The sequence below is a fragment of the Kryptolebias marmoratus genome, linkage group LG17 (assembly GCF_001649575.2).
Source record: "Kryptolebias marmoratus isolate JLee-2015 linkage group LG17, ASM164957v2, whole genome shotgun sequence".
Lineage (NCBI taxonomy): Eukaryota > Metazoa > Chordata > Actinopteri > Cyprinodontiformes > Rivulidae > Kryptolebias > Kryptolebias marmoratus.
Window position 1 is genome coordinate 12,880,956 of NC_051446.1, and position 21,725 is coordinate 12,902,680.

Here is a 21,725-nt window from a genome sequence, read left to right on the forward strand (position 1 = left end):
CATCTGTTGCCACAGAATACGTGGCTCAACCGAGCGATGAGTCTGATTGGCTGCAGGGACATTTACAGTATCTCCGACTCTCCCACACATACAGTAACATGGATCACAGCAGTGAGCTCACAGTGGCTCATGTGAACGATGGATGAGGTGATGCAGACAAGACTGCTGAGCTCTTTACTCTCACGGTGACCGAAACACACACACAAACACACACGTAGCATCTCACAGCAGCTGACAGCCATTCATTCACTTCAGTGACATGCTCTGGCTAAATCTAAATAGAGGGCTTTCTCGGGATTGGAAAGCACCCCCACCCCAACCATCTCCTCCCACCCTCATGCACAACTTTCCATACACAAGTGCTCGCCCTTTCCTTCCTGCGTTCGACAGTTTTCTACCGTGTCGCTTTTCACCGCCTCAGTTTTTCTGTTTCTCTTCCATAATCACGTCGTGAAAAATGAAACACAATGGAAAGTCTGGACTCTTTTGAGTGAAATGCACGAGATGTTGTGTGTTTTTTCCGCACCAGCTCGCAACAGAGCCCCCTTTAGCCATGAAAAAAAGGAAAAATAATAATAATAAAAGCGGCCACACCTTTCTGTGACACCTTGACCCCTTTACATGCACACACACACACATTTATGCACACAAATCAGCTCGCGGCATGTTTGCTCTTACAATCTAAAAAGCCTCTCTCATTAACCCAGAGGGCACTTCCAGCCTACCATTGTGCCCCTATCTCCTGCGGCATTCTGGGTAAAGTAGTTTAACAATGTCAGCCAGATAAGCCCAATGCAAACCAACTGATAAGGAGTCAAAGACTGCACTAAATGTCTGTGTGTTTTCAAGGCGGTGGTTGATTGAGGAGCTGATGAGGAGGATGTAAAAGACCAACAGGGAGTAAAATGGGGGCATGTGTGTGTGTGTGTGTGTGTGTGTGTGTGTGTGTGTGTGTGTGTGTGCATGAGGGGGGGAGTTGGGGGGTGGGGGCAGTACTCTTTCATATCTTTTCTAAACTGCCGAAACGGCTAAAGGCAGAAGACAAAAGGCAAACACATAGCAGTGAACAAAGAGGTTGCAGTTTAATGACTGAGCGTGTTCATTATTTTAAACTGTGGCCAAGCACCATTAGTTAAGCTACGCTGAAAAATGAGGCACGTCAGGTTTTTGTGTAATGACAAGGAAAAAAATGACACTGGCTAAGAAGAAAAAGGGAAAACTCGTGAAGGAGTGGCTGCCTTTAAAAAAAAAAAATCAAGTTTATGACCAACGTTCAAGGCAACGCCGCACTTGCGCTTCCTTTGAGCGGTGCCACGAAGCAACCTGACGGTGATTTGAGGCCAAAGGGGATTGCTCCATGTAGTCTGAAAGTTTGCAACAGACTGTATCACAGAGGTGACAGTTACTGTACGATAAGAAGGTGTGAATGTGTTTCAGGAAGTCTAAAATAGCACAATAAATCGGTGTACACGTTGTCGTGGAAAGTCCACGCTCTGCAGGCAATAATCCTGACCTGTCTTCTTAGCTCTTGATTTATACACATGAACAAGATAGAAGCAACATAAAAGCCCACTGATGAACACATGGGAGTTATATTTATCCACTGTCACCATAAAAGGCTGTCAATCACATAAGTGGCTGTGTCTGTGCTCGTTTGTCTGTCTGTTCGCAAAACATCTCATGAATAAGTAAATGGATTTAAATTTTTGAAAGTAATCATTAGATGTTTGCCCACAAAACCACTAACTTTTGGACCTAAGATGGCCACCAAAAATTTGGTGTGGAAGTAGCTGAGAGTCATCCCCAACACAAACTTTGAGCAATAGCAGATCCCACAAAATCTGTTTTTCAACCTCGCATGCAAAGCGGCAGGCAATGAATGCTAGTTTCATTTGATCTTTAAATACGGTATGTGCACACATTCAGTAAGTGTGTGAATGCACTGAGTGAGGATTTGAAATCTTCACAGGGCGAAACCAGAAACCCCGGCTTTGTTCTCTTAATGGTCCTGTTCCGTTTTTATTATTCTGAAAACCTGACCCACCTGAAGAGCCCGAGGAGACTTCATCCAGCCCCGTCTCCTCTCATGAAACACCACAAAGATACAGTTTCCCTTTTCCCTCCCAATTCTTCCCCTTCTGTCAGACAGGACTACAGTTTCAGATTGCCTCCTTGTCTCCTGTGTCCCACCCCCCACCTCTTCATTCCTGCTTTCTTCTGCAGTCCATATTCTTGCATCTGACAAATGATCGGCATTGATGCACACAAGGCAGCATTCAGAGCGCTCACACTCGACAAGAAAGAAAGAAAAAAAAGGCAATTGACATGCTTTATTTTGTAAGAATCTTTTTTTTAATGAAACACAAAAGGCAATAAAATTAAGATAAATATTTTTTTCTTTTTGTACATGAGGAAATATTTAGGTTATATTTCCCAAGAATGACTGAAATTACATAATATATTTTAGTAGGCTATTTTAACCATACAAAGCAGGTTCCAGTGGGTCTAAAAAACACACAATGATGTTGCCCCTGTTGAAATGTGATGTTCAAAACTGAATCCAGTGTTTCTTAAAGAAAATACAGCTTTAAAATAAAAAATCATTTAAAGACCCATAAAAGCAATATTTCAAAACGGAGTTTCACATTAGATTCCATTTAAAGCTTTTGCTTTGCAGTGTAACAGCTACAATGCTGTTAAAAAGTCAGTCAAAGTCCTAAAAAAGCAAAAAAGGCATTCATGTTCTTTCTCCTGTACATCCTATATACTGACAACAAACGGTCATCTCAAGCTTGCATAAACAAGAGGATGATGATAAACATAAAAACATTAAACACGCAGACATTTTTTTTGGCAAAGCATGAATAAAAGTGACAAGAAGCATAATTTGTGATTTGATCCTTTTATCTTATTTTTTTTGTCTCTCAGCATTGTCCCATTGATTGGCTCTGATTGTCCTTCACAGTCACATGATGCTGTTCTGGTTGCCATAGAGACCTCAAGTGCATCAGCTGGGCAGCGTGTAGACAATGTTGCTGCAACGTTTCTCTGAGGCCATCATAGCAACACTGGATGAACATGAGCGGACAAGAGGAGCGCTACCAAATACCTCTGTGATTGCAGGGGTCCCGGATTCAGAATTGATTGAACATCTTTCATAATTTTTAGTTTCCCACCCTCCCCTTCTAATGTAGTTCAGCGTAAACTAGCAGGTGCTTTGGTATGTTTCTTTTTGCTGCCAGATAAATATCTACATTTTCTATAGGTATACAGGCAAAAACAGATAAATAAAAGCTTTACTCTTCACCCGAAAAGAGTTAGATTCTTTTAGGATGAAGCAGAAACTCAGCTTCCTTTTCCAGTATTTGTTGAAAAAAAACAAACCCAAAGAGACAGAAAATGCACATTCTAAACCCAACAAAATAAAATACAATAAACAATAAAGGGCTAGACTCATATAAATTTTCTTTTTCAGATGTCCATATAAAAAAACATATCCCAAAAACCATTTCTACATATTTAGTTTTTGCCTAGACCAATGTTTACAACCACAAAGTCATCACATCAGTCGCAGAGTTTGACCAAACTTTAAATCCTATTCAGTGCATTGAGAGAGAAGGAAACATAACCCCACATTCTACCTCCGCGAGAGCCCCAACCCCCCACCCCGCCTGTCCTAAAAAACCATCTAAATAAAATAATCTTCTCTGCAAAAAAACAACAAATAAAAACAAATAGATATGTATATTATTTACAATGTGTTATTCTACACTAAATGCTGTACAAAGCACATACACACTCTCACCCACCCACCCCCACACACACACACACACACACACAAACACTGCCTGTACATGTGTCTTCGCACCCGGACAGGAGGATACGAGAGAGAGGTATTGATGTGTATGGCTTAAAAGGAGAAAAACATTGTTCTGCGTTTCAGTCGCAATGGCTAAAAACTACACGTTAAGTACTGGATTGGTTAATAGATGAGCGTCAGGAACATACCCATGCTGTATCATGACATCGATGTCTTAAGTTGATGAGCGCACACATGCACACAGTCTGCACAAACACACATGTTAAAGCACTATTTACTTAGAGCTCATTAAACAGGTTCATCACATTCACTCTGCAAACACACATATATGCATTTAAGTCCAAACTACAGTGTTTATTGGTCCTATCGGGGGATCTCTCAATCTCAGTCAGACTACCAGTATAAGACCATTACAACCATCCAAACCAGTGTGGTTCACAACAAGTCTCTTTTTACCATTTAGTCTCTCCTGCTCTCTGTGTCTTTGTTTCAGAAAGCCAAGTGTGTTGCCCTCCCTTCAAAACATATCCAAACTATTAAATTCCAAAGTGCTCATGTCCTTGGTTTCTCTTCTTTTGTTGCAGTAATCATGTTGCAGTTACGAGACAGCCACAGGGAAGGCTGAAAACTCTCCACGCAACAAGGAGCCATAGTTCACACCTGCTTCAAAGGTTAAATCTGGCGCAGGCCAGCATTTTCCTCAGAACAAACAGGACTCCTATAAGTGCCACTATTGCAAGGCTTTATCCAAAGGGCTAGATCCTTCTTCTGCAATGGGCAAATCAATCAAGTCAAAATTGTTTGTTTTTGATTTGCCTCTGTCCACAGCTTTCCGTTGGAGGACCATCCTAGAACTCCAGTGATCAGGTCAATATTTGGATTACTCTCTAGCCGGTGGTGCTAGGACATAATGACCATGCCGTCTGCGCTGATTAGCTGGCCTGTCGTTGGTTCATAGGTTCCGGCCAAGTAGAACAGGTCGCTGGAAATGCTGCCCGGTTTGCGGTCGCGCGTCAAGTGGTCGTACTCAGCCTTGCTGACCACCTGACAGCGATGGGAGATGGTCTGTACATCGTTCTCATCCTCGTGGCTCGACTGATACAAGGCATTCTAAAAAAAGATGGAAAGAAGTTTGGTAAATATATTCAAAAACCAAAACACTGCATTTCAGTTTATTCCCAACAAACTATTAGTAGCAATATGAAATACATCACTTCCTGTGCAGTGTGGATTTTTATAGACCCTAATAGAATCTTAGACTGACTTGTTAAAAGTAAAAACACTTTCATAAACTGCATTTGAAGATTCAATCCAGGTACTCCCTGACCATACCTTGCCATCGCGGTGTCGCTTCCCTAAACGAGTCTCCTCCGGGTGGTAAAACCACTTGACTCTGACCACCATGCTGGAACTCCATGACTCCCAGAGGCTCTCCACTCTGCCCACATAGGGCAGCTGGGGCCGCCCAGGTGACAGGAACACAGCACAGTCGCCAACACGCACCATCTCCTTGCCCCGAACTATGGCCTTGTAGAAAAGCTTACGGGCTTTACCCTTCAGACCTCTCCTCTGCCAAGAGAAAAAATAAACATTCTTAGTTGATTTATCCAGTATAAAGGGGTTATTTCACTTCCAGAGTTATTTTAGCATGTAACAATGATATTCCATTCACAAACTCTAAGAGTTTTATGACTTTACTTATTCAAAACATTGCTTTTTGACAACAAACATGCTTATTTTATTTTGGTGAAAGGTCAGGTTTGATTTTTTTAGGGGGCATTAATTTTTGCCCAAGTAACTTCCGCAGTTTAATTTTCCTGATATGAATATTTATTTGGAAAATACCACCATTCTACATTTAGGTAACTAAACTAAAAATTAGGATCTGCATGACTGGATGAAACAACATAAAGTTCCTTGCATGACTGACTCTACGACGTTAGTTTTGTTGTAAGCCGCCAATTGGGGAACCAAAAATGCCAAGTGTAAATAAACAATAAAAGTGGTGACAGTTGTTCGAACTTTTGTTTTGTTGCCTCAGATTTATGATTTAATTTTTTTTTTTTTTATTCATTCATTTCATTTAATACAAAAAAAACAACCTAACACGTTTTTTGACATACTAAAAAATAAAAAATACATCTCAATCCATATGTATTTCAAAAAATTTTTTAAAAAAACAAAATGAAATGAAAGGCAGCAGAAAGAAGAAAAAAATCTTATAATATCTGCCCCTTTTTTCTCAACTCTGAATCAAAACAGGAAAGAAATGGTTATCTTCTGCAACAAAAAACAAAGTCAGTCGTCCATCTCAGTTAAACAACGTTAATATGAGCTCACTTTATACTGTTTCATACTTCTTCAAGAATCCAATCTTTGACAATCTCTTAAACATGTACAATGATTTGGCATTTTTAACATCATTTTGTAGGTCGTTCCACAATTTAACTCCTTGAATCGAGGTACATCGTTCTTTCAAACTGGTTCTGAATTTGGGTTTCTGAAAAATCTGTGTCCCCTTAAGATTATAACAGCTCTCTCTCTTTGCAAAGAGTTTTTGGATGTTTGAGGGTAATGAGTTTAGGTGTGCCTTATACATAACTAACAAAATATTATAATCAACTAAATCATAGAATTTCAATAACCTCAATTTACAAAACAATATATTGGAAGGATATTTGCCATGTTTTCGGGTGATAACTCTTATAGCCCTTTTTTGCAAAACAAAAACAGATTTTGTACTGGTATTACATGCCTTTCCCCATACCTCAACACAATAGACCAAGTGTGGAACAATTAGTACATTATACAACATATACATTGCATGATCATTCAGAAAATCCAATTCAAGATAACTTCAGACATGAAGCTAGAGAGTAAACGTGGTTGCCAGTGTGTACCAAATCCTATGAGAACAAGTATTTGATCAATGCATTCAAGCATGAATATATGTTATGATGGTAAAACATGGCAAAACAAACTCATAACAAATAAATAAACCAACCAATGACCATGTCTTTTTTTAGATACAGAAAATGGTAAAATACAACCTGAAGTGTCCTACCTGTGTGGGGTTGCCAGACCATTTCCAGAGGTGGCGCCCGGGCTGCAGGGAGGTCACTTTGGGCAGCGGTTCGGGTGAAGACAGCCTCTGCTTTTTAGTCATTGCTGAGTCCTTGGAGGCAGGTTTCAGCTGCTGGCCCACAGGACAGTTTTGGCTTTGATGGTGATTGTTAGGAATGCTTTCTTTCCTTTTCAGCTGCGTCTTAGCTGCGCTGCTGTTAGCCATAAGAGATCCTTTACAGATGTACTCCTTCCTGTCTTCTGCTCTGTCTGTCCTCACCTTTGACCCTCCAATGGCTATGCCAGCTTTGGTCACATACCCATTAGATGGAGCTGAAGTAGAGGTAGTGGGGTCAGAGTTCATGCTTGACTTGTTTTTGTGTTTGTCCTGCTGGAGAAGTGCTCTTCGCAGCATCACAGAGGACGACTCTTCATCAGAGGAGTAAGAAGAGTCGTTGTCTGAGGAACAGAGGGATGAGGAAGAAATTGAGCCAGAGGAGGAAGAGGAGGAGGAGGAGGAGGAAAAGCAGATGGAGGGACGGGACAGAAATCGACCACCACGGTGGGATGGGACAGCTACTCTTCTTCTTCGTGTTTCAACCTCTTGACCATCATCCTCATCGTTCTCATCCAGCTCAGAGTAGGAGCTGGGGCAGTCACTGGGATAGTCCAAACTGTAATCTCCACCTTTTACTCCAAGACCAGCAGAAATGGCATCTTTTCTCAAAGATGGAACCCTCTTTAGAAGAACGTCAGACTGAGCACTCTCCCTGTCTCCTCCTCCCTTTGTGCCAGCTTTTACAAGCAGTGAAGGGTGGACGTATCGTAGTGGTGCCCCTGCAGAGGCATGGCTTTTTACTCCTCTCCCTCCAGCTCCCCCAAGACGAAGCAAAGCTTTGCCATTCTTTGTTTTGGGAGAAGTCACTCCTTCATGGTCAAGCTTCACTAAGTAGTGTTTCCTGTCACGCTCACTCACAGGCTTACGGCTCCCAGCTGCCATTGCCATGGTGACAGATGAGGAGCAAGACAAGTCCCGGAGCCCCATGGAAGCCATGGTGGTAACTGGTCTCCCAGTTCCAGAGGGTCCACCATGTCCAAAGGTGGAGTAGCCATTAGCAATGCTACTGAATGAGTCAACCTCAAAAGGAGTGCCAAAAATGCTTTTAATAGGGGTTGACGGAGCAAGAGAATGTAAGGCAGGCCGATGGAATAATCCAAAGTCCCGCTCTCTCATTTTCTTTTGAGCCTTGCGGGATGTTCCATTGAAAAGGAAGAAGTCGACCGGTGGTCTTTTCCTTGGCATGGACCAATTCATTAAAGAAGTGTTGCCTTTTGTTACAGTATCTGTTACAGAAGTTGGAGTGCTGGCTGTCTTTGGCACAGAGTAGATTTTTTTCGGCCTGCCAACTGAAAAAAAGAAGAAAAAAACAATGGGAAATTATGATTTAAAAGAAAAAAAATCAGTATTAAATAAAAGGTCTTAAAAGCAAATTCTGATTAATTATGAAACTTAAAACTTCGGTGAAACCTAATTTTTATCTCCTTGATCTTCACCTAGTTTCGACATACCCATTACTCAGAAAACAACAAACCTGTTAAACCTGTCTCACTCCCCGGGTTTATTGTCACTTTGACTTTAGGATGAGTTAAATGTATGTTGCCCAACTTCACAAAGCACACTTATGAGACTCCATAAATCTATGATTAATGTGTTTTTTATGGAGGGTAAATAAAAGGCGGCAAACAAAGCATCTTAATTTACGAGACTTTCAGTTTATATACCTGCTCAGTGCTCACCTGTGGCTTCAAGGCATCTGATAACTTGCTGACAACTGACACTGTAAATTAAATCTTGTTCTATTTTAAACCTGGAGGCTTTATGTCCATATGCACAAATGTATGCTGGCAGTAGACCAGTATTTCTCAGAAGACATATGCTTGTTGGTATGTAACTAATCTTTCTTACATTTTACAAACTAAAAATCTGCCTAATGAGCTCCTGAAGATATTCTGTCAGCAATGTTTGGTCCTGAACAGAACTTGTCATGGCTGTTTTTTTTCCACTAAAACAGTTCCAGTCCTAAACAAGGGATAGTTCCCAACCCAGCTCTTTATGAGTCTTTTGAAGCATTTACAAACAACCAGTCTGATTTTCCACAGACTAACTAGTCACTTTGGTGCTATGCAATTACATCACCTCAAACGTCTTTGTACCTATCTTTTTCTTTCACACCCACCGAGCACAACATCATGTCCACAATGGTGGATTATAGGTGTGTGTTTGCAATTGCTGCTTATGGCTTTATAAGTTTATATGAGCATACAAACACAACTGCTTCAAAACATGTGTACCAAATAGTCTGAGTTATATGAACAGAGATAACATTAAAAAAGCTAGCCTCAGTTAGCTGTTCTTCGGTCATATAAGTCATATCATTAATGATGAAACTGGATTTAAAGGCAGGCCGCATACCCCATTTTTACACAGTTTTGTTTTTTTCATTTACAGCTACTTTTTCTGTCAATTCCATCTCAGTACCTGGCCTTTTTTCCTGGGGCTTCCCTCCTGCCTCCTCATTGGCTGGTTTCTCTGTAGGTGTTTCTTTCTTCTCCATGGTTGAGCTTCGTCGACCTCGACGACCAGGAGAGATCAGCAGAGCTGGAGAAGGTTCGGCGCCTAATGTGAAAGAGTTGTTTGGTACGGGTGTTTCACGTATTTAATTCTTTTATTTGTAGGGGTGTAACAGTACACTAGGTCACGGTTAAGTTTGTACCTTGGTATGAGAGTCACGGTTCTGGGTTTGGTACAACAAGAAAAAGAAAAAATACCAAATGCTTGTTTTGTTTGCTTGTTTTAAACAGACAAAACTCTCTCAAAAAGAGAGACAGAAAAACAAACCACCCTTGTTAGTGGGGTGGCTCTAAAGAACCAGGCCATAAACAACAAGGCAGGATTTGACAACTGGTATCTTTGCTTTAAAATAAAATATAAAAAAGTCACACTTTACTGTCTTTTTCATTTAATTTGAAATGCAAACCATTTCAAAGAAACGGGATAAATGCCAGAAAGGTCTCTCCCTTCTTGAGTCTAGTAAATGTAACAAAAAGTAAGAAATAATTTGCTAAATAAAAACTAACACAGAACTGAAAAAACATCTCCCAATATTAAAATACAAAATAAATCAAATATTAAACATTCACACAGAGCTTTTCAGTTAGTTTTAGCATGAAAAAAATTGGTATCAGGCATATCAAATAAAAAGCCACAGATATTTCAAAATGTACATTATGTAATTTAACTGCTTGCTATATATGTGGCTTTCATCTCCCTCCAATGCAGCGACAGATCATGACCTGAGAACACTTATCACACAGCTGATTTGAAACAAACAGGCAGGTCTTTAAGCTTCTCTGTGTTGTTCTGAACCATTCTTTCCATTCTTGCTTTGCTTTGAAGTAGAGTGCTTTATATAGTATCTTCCTCTGCTTTTTTACCTGCTGTGGCCATTAGCAAAATATATTTACATAAGATGTGCAGGTGATCAGAGGTGATCAGCTGTGACTAATGTCTATCGTGTTCTTCAGTGAACTTGTGCCAAGCGTGACGGATCAGTTTGAATATATGTACCGTTGCACCCCTTCACAAAGCCATACTCACAACGGATTTGGTATCCAGGAGGCAAAAGTCTGATGTTTACAAGTGAGATCTTTCCTCTGTCTCCATCATCAAACTCCACCATCACACTGCCCTCCTTTTCCTCCTCACCTGGACTTCCTAAGGTGCAACACAGGAAATACAAGTTTCTAAGAAATAAACAGTGTGTCGGTGCAGAATAAAGCTGCTGGAACATTTAGCTCACCACGCTGGACGTAACCAGGGTAAAGGCAGCGGGAACGCTCACTCCAGTAGGCACAAACTCTCGTTCCTCCGGTCAAGATGGCTTCGGTCTGCGGTCGGACGTCCAACACCTTGAACAAAAAGGTCACAGAATTTTCTGTTGAGAATAAAGCAATCAAAATGCACAGATTGTAACAAAACAAAAAAAGTGTTGGGGTTTAACTCACAGCTTCTTGTAGTAGCTGCTCCAGTGAGTAGATCCTGGGGCGATTCCCTCGTTCTCCTTCGATGACAACACTGAATCTGAGGAAATAAAAAGCATAAATCACACTCATTTTAATTAACAAGAAACAATTTTAGCAGTTTTTAATGTTAAATTGTGGGTATGGAAAACAGGAGTTCTGTCAAGCCTTTTTCTTTTTTTTAACCTGCTAGCTGAAAACTTGTCTACTGAAGTTCTTTAAACTTCTTGTTTCTCAAGTTTCCCCTACACCTAACTTGTGCTAAGCTAAAGGTGTAACTCATGTGTTAATAAGACAAGGTGTGACATTTTTTTTTTTATACTAAATTCCTGTTTTTTACCAAGAAATTGTATGTATACAAAACATAATTTACCTGATCCTTACGATCTTGTTAATTAGTTAGGAATGTTCAATGACTTGGCTAAAAAGGCTCTTGTGGCACATTTGCTGTGTGAAATAGCTCTTCAGTAAAGAAGACAACATCTCAAATGAACCATAGTGGAAATCCCTATACTGCTTAATAGATTTTTGTGTCTGTGGAGGAAATATGGGAGAGTGGGGTCCTACATGTCAGGCAGGTCCAGAGTTTGAACACAGGCAGCATAAAGCAGCTCATCCTCCTTGGAGATCAGGATCTTCAGCCCGTCTACCAACATCTCTTTACTCAGTACACAGTTTGGCAGAGCTGTGGAGGAAGAGTGAGATGAAAAGATGGATGGGGAAAACAAAAAAAATATATATATATGTCAGTTCTAAGAGTGCTGAACAGTTGTATTGTTATGCTCACCAGGTATTCTGCAAGGCATGTTGGGAGGAAGATGGGATGACTTCTCCTTCACCCCTTCCCCCTCTTCTTCCCCCTCTTCTTCTTCCTCTTCCTCCTCCTCCTCCTCTTCCCTTTCAGAGAAGCTGCTCTCTTCATCCAAACGAAAGCCGTCATCAGCTGCAAAGCTCTGCAGGAGCCGGCTCACAGCGTGGCCCTTATCCTGACCGGAAAACAGGATGTGACATCAGCGGGCGGAAAGCAGAATATGGTATTGCTTCACGGCATCCACAAAGGAATCAACAGAAACGGGAGCTGCAGGTGAGTGAATCGTGCATGTCTGAGTCTGATTTGACTAATGTGGTGAACACATCAGTGAGATGCAGCCACTGGCACCAACACCAGCAGTAATTTGATGCTTCAATTAGACCTGCGGCAGATTTTTCTTTTTTTTTTTTTTTCAACTTGAAGGTTGAAAGTCAGTCAGTAATAACCACAGCTCCTGAACAGACTGGATTTCAGTTTATTGCTTAAGACCTACTTCATTTCAGGTGGACATTCTCACACACACAAATATACAGATGATCTGACCCATTTCCAGATTGGTTTAAGCTGGTCTATCTAAAGTTGACAAATGAGTGATGATGGAAAGCCAGCTCATCCAACAGGTTCCTGCTTGTATTTAGTTTTGCCACAGAAAAGGCCATAATAATCCATGTGAGGGAGAAAAATGTGCATGCTGGAGTTTTCCATATCAGAAGACCATATATTTTAGTGACAGAAGTTTCATCACCAGAGGGCAGGGATGATCATTTCCCGTTAGTCACATTGTGTGTGTGTGTGTACCTTATGGGTGTGTGCGTGTAAAGTTATTGCCAATGATCATCCTAATATTCCTCTGTTTGGTTTGCAGTTATGTGTTTTTGGACATTCCCCTCATGATGAGTCAATGATGATAACAACCTCGGGGCTTTTCACTTTAAAGTAATTGTAGGTATCTTGCCTCTGGCTGCTTGCGCAGATAAAGCAGCCTGTCATCTGCATAAAACAGCCAGCTCTCATACAAACACACTCCTATACTTGACAAAGTGAGGAATTTACAGATGATGTTAAACGACTCCCCATAAAGAAGGAAAAGAAGTTATTGGAAGGTGCTGTCACTGTTAATCTGCTCAAGCTTCCTGGCAGGGTGTGGCTCGCTTTCAAACTTTTTACTTTTCAAAGCTCCTCTGGGCTTTTCTTCCTCTCAGCATTTATTGATATTCAACAGAACGCTGAAGGGAGTAACCTTGCATGAGTCACCTTTTTTTTTTAGATTTTTCTCCACTATGTGTGTGAACCTAACCCCTGCCACTATTGACGTTGTAAAACCAAAAATTAATGCCTCTGTTTGCTCGGTATCATATTTCAAAGGCAGTGCAATTTACCTTCCTCACACCTTTCTGACAACGATAATTAATAGTGATAACATTATGTAACCTGTCCAAAAAACTGAAGTCAGCAGCAGTTGAATCTCACCTTTTTCTTTCTAGAATTTGCTTGTTTTTAAGTTTATGTTTAACTCTTTGGAACCACTTATGCTGCCTATTGCATGAAAACAAGATGTCCCTTTTTTCAACCCAAATGTGCAATTTTATTTGTGGAAAAAAACAACAAGGTTTTAAAGGGTGCAGAGTTACAGTTAAAGTCAATATTAAGATATTTTGTTGCTGTCAGGCTAAATCCTCATATCTCTATTTTTAATCTCTTTCATGTTTTTGCATGAACCAGCTGTCTTGGTCACGCCTTCACATCAGGCTGTGGTTCGGCAGATGACTACCGAATGAAAAACATTAAATGGGCCTCATGACTTGTAACTTCATTATTTTTAAGCAAGGTGTTATAAAAAAAAAGCTGTATTAATGTTTAAACATAGAGCTGAACCGCATAAGTACATTTTCTTTACACAAGGATAAATATATCTATAAAATATAATGACCTTTGATTAAATGTTCAATTATACAGACAAAATACGAACTCTGACCACATAGAGTTTATTTATTTTGAAGGAAAAATATTGTTTTCATTTCCTGAAGAGTTGGAAATGAACGTGTTTACCCCAACCACAACAATTTATGAGTGTGTTTGAGTCTCATCTTCAAACATTAGTATATTGCACCTCTGTATGGGTGAGTATTTTAATATTACAACAAACAAAATGTCTAGTTTGATGTATTCTTATGTATTATGTTTAGTATTAATGTCAATTTTCCTTCAACAAGCATAAAAATATCATCTTATTTTTCCATCAAAAATATTTTATTGCCACGACAACCACTTTAATATCAAGTTTGGTTATTTCTAGTGTAGTGCACTTTATGTCATGTTTAATCTTCTTTGCCAGGCAGAAAAAAAACTGTTGGAAGTCAATGACTGTTGCAAACCACATAGCTAGTTACATAGCAAATTAAAACTCCGGCAAAAAAATCCTTTTACGCCAAAAGAATCTGTGATGATTGATGTGTCAGTTTCTTGACAGAACTTCCCATTTTGTAGTGGAATATTTTAATCACTAGCCCTTGAGACTTTAAATTAAAGATCAAGGGATAGGGTTAATACTAAGGAATGGGATTCAGAGTGTGCCTTACTTTTCTGCGGAAGCCCTGTCCCGTAGAGATCCTCCTTTCATCGTCTTTACTAATTCGCTTTGCCTGTGTCAAAGCTCGGTGGTTTCCATGGCTGTCCCCAAAGTTGCAGCTCACTGGCAAAATGCCCCAGCTGGGCAGGGAAGCTCTGTTAGCCCCTGGGTGGTCTGAACGTCCCCTTTCCATATTGGTGAGGTTTGGCCTCTTGGGTGCTCTCCTCTGCTCGATGCAGGTCAAGCTTCCCAGGCCTAGATGTGAAAAAACAATATTTAGCAAATAATTTAATAGTAAGATTACTGCAATAAGAATTTTTTTCTAAATGGGAAAGAAAAAATGAAGACAAAAAACAAAAGATGAGAGAAGGGAAAATAAGACTGAAGTTCTGAGAACATTCAATCACACAGTCTTTTAACTAGAGTTCCAAAGAAGGGTAAAAAACAAATCACCAAAGCTTGCGTTATTTATAGAGTTGTGGCAAACTTAAAGGCGTGCATAAAATATCTCACCAAGAGGTTCTGGTCTCTTATTCTTGACTTTTTGGTTTGCTTGGAGCTTGGAGAACTGAGATGAAAAGGACAAAGTCCCAGCAGGGTTTGCAGAAGCTTCTTTAGAGGATGAGCTAATCTTGATGTCACCTGTTCCGTCGTCGCTGTCGTAGCTGCCAACCTCCTCCTCTGTGAAATCCCGACATCAATGTGATCAGTCAGATTGCTTCAAGTGATTTACATGTAAACACTGTTAACAGCCAGCGGCTCACTTGATGAGATGTATCGACAGCAAAGCTTTCAAGCCTCCTTTGCATCTGTAGAACATCTCAGAAGCCAGTGGCTAAAATTGCACGATCACAACCAAGAAAGAGAATCTTCCTGGAGGTTTTAAAAAAGGGGACTTTTTGGCACATGGAGCAAACAGGCTTTAATGGCCTCATGATCATGTTGAGCCTATTCCTTAACTGCAGAAGGAAATGTTGACGAACATGTGCGGCATTACGTGCACACACAAACAGACTGTTATTGGCAGCTGTGTGTTGCTGACTCTCGGGCTTGTGTCGGGTGTCGACACACCGCGTCACTTACATGACATTCTTGTCAACACTTTGCTTCAGATGCACAGACACATATTCCACTCCTACCTATCCATACCACCATGGGGTAGACCAAATTGCAGCGTTCTGGTAGTTTCGTAAGTGTCAGGATGAGCTTGATAGTCTTGTCAACTCACAGTCTTATCTGAGGGCATTTTCACAAGGGTTGGAGACAGGGAAAAGTATCGGGGTGTGACATTCTGGATGGGTCCAGTGGAGGCTCACATTACAGTGGGCCTATGGGGCACAGGGGTGTCCATGCTGCGTGCCTGTGGCAAGTCGTTAACGGTTTTAACACTGTGACAGATGAGCTGTGAGAGGAGGCCCCTGATGACGGCCGACATCTCACTCTCAGATGCTTCACGTGCACACGCAAGCATACACAATTGGCACTCTGAGAGCGAAATCTCGCACTGAATGGTCAATGTTTATCAAGCCCTCAGGCAAATTAGCAAAGCTTGACTTGTATGATTAACTGCCCATGAAGCCTGCAGTTAATCATATGATGTGGAGATTCTGGTAATAACCTTTTATTTGCAAAATTTGTTTTCCAGTTTTCAGTTCTTTCGTTTCAATCACTTTACGATAATTAGCACTGGGATACACCAGATTACCCCAGATTACATAACAGGGAAGTCCTTGAGTCTGACCCAAACAGTGACTCACCATGCTCTGATGTTTCGCTGCAGCTCTTCTCTTCCCTTCTTTTGTGTTTGTCAGAGCCTCGGCCGTCCTTGTGAAGAGCTCTGTTAGGGTTGATACCCATCAGCACTTTGGGCTTTCGACCTCTCTTCCTCTTCACGGTCTGAGTGTCTGCCTGGTCCTGCTGCAGGTCTGATGGATTAACAGCAAGGCAGCTAATCAGTTTTGGGATGCTACGTATTAGATGACAAATGTCTGTGTGGGGAAGTTTTCCCTGTTCTCACTTTTTCCTTCTTGTCTGCAGTGACTTTTAGAGGGGTCTTCCTCGCTGCTGTGCAATGCGCCTACTGATGGTGCACCACGCTGGGCTGCAGCCTTCTGCTTTAGTTGGGTCACCCGTCTGGCCAGCCTGGAGCTCAGGACGCTAGGACGCCCTCTGTGCTTACAGCGAGCTTTCATCTGTGAACAAATGTTTCATTATTGACGCAGTTCTTTGTGGTAATTGAAAGAATTGCATAGAGCCATAAATGAATCGTGCAGTACTTAAGCACATGTGCCAACCAGGATGGCTCTGCACAAACCAGAGCTACAAGCAAGCTTGGCCGCTAGCTTCTATGCAAAACACAGTGAATGCTTGGGGTTCTGTTTGTTTCATAATTTCTGTTGCACAGAAACTTTTGACAACAACTGGTAGCTATTACTAAAGATAATAATGAGTCATCTGTACATAGATTCACAACAAGCACTATTTCATGAATATATTGTTGATGTTATGAATTCTACTGACTCTGTATGTGGTGCCACAAAAAAATCTTTTTAATCTAAAAAAACCTAATAACCAGTTAAGATCTAAAATTAGATACATTTCCTAAAAAAAACCTGAGGAACCAGCCTGTACTGTTCAAATAATAATTCAGAAAATCTAAAAAGCATCAAATAAATGAGAAATATGCTCCAACAACACAGAAAATTCTAGGCAAAGACCACTCAAGGACATCAAGATCAGAGTTCACATCATCAACGAAATATTTAAGAAACACCACCTCGTATCTGTGTGAGAATGACCGATTACTGAAGATATCAGTAATCGGTACTGGTTGTTGTTAAAAGTATACGTGCAATAGTAATGAAGAAATAAACATATTTTATTTTGGCGGCTAAGCACGACTAAGAGCGGTCCTGGTTGGCACATGCACATAATAACTGCCCGATTCATCTATCTGAGTGTGTTTGAGTGGATGAAGGAAAACTGACTTGAGCAACACTGAGGCTGTTGAAGTTGTGATTGGACAGTGCACTCCTGTTTTTGTCCTCCAGTAAACTCAGCCCAGTCCTGGAAAACAACAACAACAACAACAAAAAGAGAAAAAAAAACAGCAGAGATTTGAGAACTGAAACTTTATCATGCATAAACACATCACAATCCATCTCAACACACACTTCTTCTCTCTCAAGAGTAATATTTGCTGCCACACACCCGTCTTTGTCCTTATTCCTTCCTAGTTTTACTTCTGCTTGTTCATTCATTGTCTCACAGTCCTCCCACTGCTTCTCACTGTCTCATGTCTTTGACGAGGTACGGAGAGGCAGGTTTTAAAGACTCGCTGCACAGTTTGACGGCAAACACAGAAATATTCAGCAGCCGTGTGAATATGAAACCCAGCTGACTCATCACGTAAAAGGGCAAGAATTATCCGGCGTGAAGAAGAAGAAGCTGGACTATGGAGGGTGGAGACAGCGAGAGGAGGCGAGTGGCTTAGGGGGGGAGGGGAAAGAGACTGAGAGAGAAAGATGAAGCAGTCTCGAGGGAGTCTGTCCGTTGACCGGAGCTTCAGGGCTCAATCGATAAACACTAACCTCTATCGAACACTACTCCTCCTTCCCTCTCTTTTTTCCTCTGTCCTTCCTTCACTGCCTGCATGGACTCTTACACCACAGGCAACCAACACACACACACACACACTCTGTTAGCAGCTGGTGTCTGAGGCAGGTGAATCCTATATTCCCATAGAGGGAAGGATTGGCTCTCAGCATTTCTGTTCCCAGGAGTGGAGAGGAGAGACAGTTCTAACTGTATGTAAGCATGTATTAAAACACTTTAGACTTTTGGTCTTGGACTCCTTTTTCAGTTAAAAACGATATTATTGCTGACTATTATTGGTTCTTTTTGTGCCAAAGGTTTAGACAGTCTTTTTCAAATTTAATTTGATATGTTAGAATTTTACTGACTTGCAGGAAATACAGCTGCAGCAAACTGGAATAACTGATGGGTGATTTCTTTAAAGGGATAAGCTTTGCCAGTTGGGAGACCCAGGTAGGTGTTTTCATTAAAGAGTAAAGTTAACTACTAGTCTATTCTAGAGTGGATTTCTGCCATCTAAAACATCCCAAAACTCAGACATTCAAGTAAATGTAGTTTCATAGATTTTAACTCCACATTAATTTTGCATCAAAGGGCTACTTTGACTATTATGTTTTGCAGCATGTTTCACACCGAATGCACCGCAAACAAACAAACGTGTTCCAACACAGTCAGTTTTCAGAGTTAGGTCGTATTCAGACCTGACACATTTGGTCCGCTTTGATTGAAGCAGAGTTCGTTTCCAGTGTTGGTCCGGACTTTTTGTGCAGGTGTGAATAAAGTCATGCAAACTCCGGTGCGGATCAAACAACCGGGCTGAGACCCGCTTTTTGAGGTGGTCTTGGTTCGAACTAACTACGAACTAACTACGAAAAGCATGCACCTTTTTGGACTTCACGGGCCACTGTTGCTAAGCATCATGGGACAAATAGCATTATTGCTGCTAATGCTAACACCACCTCACGCATTTGCCGGCGCCGTTCCAAAATTAGAAGTAAAACGTCATTAAACCGACAATGAATGAGCTGCTCTTGAATTTCAAAATGGTACTGTAAATGTACCAACAGAACGAATGTGCACATAACAAATACAGCACGCAGGACTTCCATCTTTATTTCCGGGTCTGTGCTCTGTGCTCCAACTGCTGCCCTCATCTTTCTGTCCAATGGGAGCAATGACCGTCACCCACGTGGCTTTGTTTATAAATTATAGTCTGCTTACAAAAAAACACAATGTGAATGCAAACCGCACCAAACAAAAAAAATAAAGTCCACCTTTGGTCCGGACCAAACAAGCGGACCAAAGGACTTTCCTGGTGGGAATACACCCTGAATAACTACAGGCAGTTATGTAAATAACTCTCTGATGCAAAAGTGACACAGTGTTAAGGATTGTTAAATAATGTCTGAGTTAACCGCTATGAGATTTTAGAGGTTGAGGTGTTTCATTTGGGTGAAACCTGATCTGTATGAGGCCCCAGTCTGACTAGCTGTTTTCTTTACTGCTCCATCAACATTTCTCTTTGATTCTTCAAACTGAGATTGTTCTGAGTGAGTTTACCTTAGATAAGTTAGTAGCTACTCATAAATCTGAACTATCCCTTCAACCTGGATTAAAAAAAAACACTCCTAGCTGCATCTTTCTCATGCCAAAAATGTTTAAGTTACATCAATTGTTTGTGAAAAACCTGACAGTCACTTCATGGGTGACAAAACAAGCAGATGTCAACTACAGGTACTTTTAGACCAATTGTAAGGACTTTGAGCGTTATAAGGACTGTTGGTCCCACTGTGAAGTAATTATAGGGACCTATGTGTTTGCTTTCACACTGCCAGGGGAACACTGATGGCACAGCACTCATCCAACAATCGGTGTGGCCGCGTCATTTATACCTATTACCATCAACAGCAATGGAGGACACCTTAATTGGGTCTTTGAAATACTGCTACAAACATTCAGAAGAAGGAGTGATATGAACCAAGACACAACAAATCACTTTATTTTGTGCTGCACACGTTCAAAGAAGAGCGCATCTTAGCAGACAATGATGAAAGTCAGGTAACTTCTACTTCAGCAATGCAGTTTTAAAAGTTTGGGTAGAGCATTTAATTTAATCCAATTCATAAATATATGGTCCAATCACAAATCCTTATGTCACCTGAGACTCCTTGTTGAACTGAGAAAGTTCCTAGTTTGATGCAGGAGCTAAAAAAAAAGACTCAATAAACATTATTTTAAAGATTTCAAATGGTCAGAGTAATGTCAACAAACAAATAAAAGGCAAACTACCTCAAATGGTTATGAAGACTGTGAACTGGTCCCCTGCGGTTCAAGAGCACCTTAAAACTTCAACAACACGAGTGCATTTGGACAGAGTGTTGTTCTTTCTGTTAGTCTTATTTCATCGTTTACCAGGTTTTAATTTTGTTTATGATTACAACCTGTACAATTTGTATTGAAGTGTAATTTTTCAGACAAACTGCCTTCCAATTGCTTAACTACAGGAGCCAATTTCAATAATCATGTAGCTGACTGGGGGAAAAAAAAAACTCTTATTGCTTTATTGATGAAAGCATGCCTGAAATAAGTCAAAGTTATTTTTTGCCACACACTGCTTATGTGTCCATTAGGGAAAAAAACAGTCCCTTGAATCTGAAAGATACCTGTCTTTCTTCATCTACCACATTTTTTATCGCTGTATTTCACCCCGCAACCCTCAGGAGAAGATGAAAAAATAAACAAATGAAGGATTGCTTGTTAATAACAACAGAAATGTTGCTCAGGCACGTAGAAACCAGCTCGACTAATTAAACGGGTTCTGTGTATGTGCGTGCGTGTGCCGTCATATTACAACTAAAGTCTTTCATTGTCATTTTCATCAGCTCTTTTTAATCATGGTCGTCGTGACAAACCTTGAGTTTCTCTAATCATTTTATCAAGGCGAGGGGTGCGCATGCTAACAGAGGTGGGTCATCATGAGAAAACACATTTATCACTGTGAGCATGCAAGTGTGTGTGTGTGGAGTGTGTCAGCCTAAAAGTTTGCATGTCTAAGGTGCTAAATAAATAACGCGCGGTTGTGTGTTGAGGCATGTGGGGGGAGGTGTTGAGTCATTTATCACTGTAATAACTGTACATCAGGACTTTGTCCAGCTGTATTAATATGTGCTGGAGGTTCACATGGAATCAGGACACAATCAATACAAGTGATAAATATGATTAAAAGTGATTAATGGTGATTAATGAAGCCCTCAGCTCCATTACCTTCTCTCATTAAAAATCACAGCCATCTTACAGCTTCCATCACATAACCCATTGTGTGTGTGTGTGTGTGTGTGTGTGCGTGTGTGCGTGTGTGCGAGCAGCTCCTTTCAGAGCCCAATCAAGCAAATCATCAGCTATAGAGCATTTGAATCAATTCAGCTGAAGAAGAACTTCTTGAAAATCAACCGTGCCTTTCAGGAAAAACACAAACAGAAATCAGGATGAATGAGCTGGGCTTGCCAATCACGCTGATTATACCGACGCAGTATCAGAGCACTGACCTGAGTCTTTTGGAGCTCTCTGCAGCAGCTGGGCCGGGGGTGGACTTGCGCTTGCGGGGGCGGCCGGGCCCCCGGCGAGCGGGGCTTCGAGACGTCTCGTCTTTCCTGCAGAGAGGAAGACAAAAAATAGATTTATCTGGTAAAAGAGGACGAGGGGAGAGAGAGATTAAAAATGCAGTCAGGATGGGCAGAGAAATCGGCTACAGGTCAAACTGCATCAACTATGAGCATGCAGCAAGTCCT

General features: G+C 40.9%; 1 protein-coding gene across 4 annotated transcripts in view; it reads right to left on the bottom strand.

Moving 5' to 3' along the window:
• Window positions 1–2,315: 2,315 nt before the first annotated feature.
• The window catches only part of bahcc1b (BAH domain and coiled-coil containing 1b), a 73,469-nt gene continuing 54,059 nt past the window's right edge, over window positions 2,316–21,725 (bottom strand). For all 4 annotated transcript variants that reach the window (XM_017418429.3, XM_017418430.3, XM_017418428.3 and 1 more), the window contains 15 exons: window positions 21,483–21,587; window positions 17,331–17,409; window positions 16,361–16,535; window positions 16,101–16,268; window positions 14,857–15,024; window positions 14,354–14,598; window positions 11,751–11,949; window positions 11,531–11,648; window positions 10,949–11,024; window positions 10,744–10,852; window positions 10,542–10,658; window positions 9,423–9,560; window positions 6,885–8,290; window positions 5,153–5,389; window positions 2,316–4,930 (listed from right to left, as the gene is read on the bottom strand). In XM_017418429.3, coding sequence (XP_017273918.1) covers window positions 4,721–4,930; window positions 5,153–5,389; window positions 6,885–8,290; window positions 9,423–9,560; window positions 10,542–10,658; window positions 10,744–10,852; window positions 10,949–11,024; window positions 11,531–11,648; window positions 11,751–11,949; window positions 14,354–14,598; window positions 14,857–15,024; window positions 16,101–16,268; window positions 16,361–16,535; window positions 17,331–17,409; window positions 21,483–21,587 — 3,550 coding nt within the window. In that variant the 3' untranslated portion in view covers window positions 2,316–4,720. The remainder of the gene's footprint in view (window positions 4,931–5,152; window positions 5,390–6,884; window positions 8,291–9,422; window positions 9,561–10,541; window positions 10,659–10,743; window positions 10,853–10,948; window positions 11,025–11,530; window positions 11,649–11,750; window positions 11,950–14,353; window positions 14,599–14,856; window positions 15,025–16,100; window positions 16,269–16,360; window positions 16,536–17,330; window positions 17,410–21,482; window positions 21,588–21,725) is intronic.